The 488-nt window shown below is 68.6% G+C and overlaps 1 protein-coding gene across 1 annotated transcript in view; it reads right to left on the reverse strand.

The window, feature by feature from the left end:
- CRKL (v-crk avian sarcoma virus CT10 oncogene homolog-like) overlaps window positions 1-76 on the reverse strand; it is a 13,478-nt gene extending 13,402 nt beyond the window's left edge. Inside the window, exon 1 of the mRNA XM_010137500.1 lies at window positions 10-76. Coding sequence (XP_010135802.1) covers window positions 10-76 — 67 coding nt within the window. The remainder of the gene's footprint in view (window positions 1-9) is intronic.
- Window positions 77-488: the final 412 nt, after the last annotated feature.

Here is a 488-nt window from a genome sequence, read left to right on the forward strand (position 1 = left end):
GCTCCTCCGCCCGAGCCACCGTGCCCACGTACCAGCTGGAGCGGTCCGACGAATCGAAACGAGCGGCGGAGGACATGGCTCCGGGCGGGGGAGGGAGGAAGGTGAAGAGCCCGAAGGCCCTGGCGGAGCAAGAGACCCGGAGGAGGGAAGGCCTGGGCAAGGAGGCCTGTGAGGCGGAGCGGGCCGGGGGCTAGGAGGAAGCGGCTGGTGCCCAGTCCAGGAGATAGGAAGCCAGCTGGAGCGGTCCGACGAATCGAAACGAGCGGCGGAGGACATGGCTCCGGGCGGGGGAGGGAGGAAGGTGAAGAGCCCGAAGGCCCTGGCGGAGCAAGAGACCCGGAGGAGGGAAGGCCTGGGCAAGGAGGCCTGTGAGGCGGAGCGGGCCGGGGGCTAGGAGGAAGCGGCTGGTGCCCAGTCCAGGAGATAGGAAGCCCAGGGAAAGGGGTTAAGGGAGAAGGAAGATCCGTGCCTCTGCAGGCGAAGGACTG

The sequence above is a fragment of the Buceros rhinoceros genome, unplaced genomic scaffold (genome assembly GCF_000710305.1).
Source record: "Buceros rhinoceros silvestris isolate BGI_N320 unplaced genomic scaffold, ASM71030v1 scaffold5746, whole genome shotgun sequence".
Taxonomy (NCBI): domain Eukaryota; kingdom Metazoa; phylum Chordata; class Aves; order Bucerotiformes; family Bucerotidae; genus Buceros; species Buceros rhinoceros.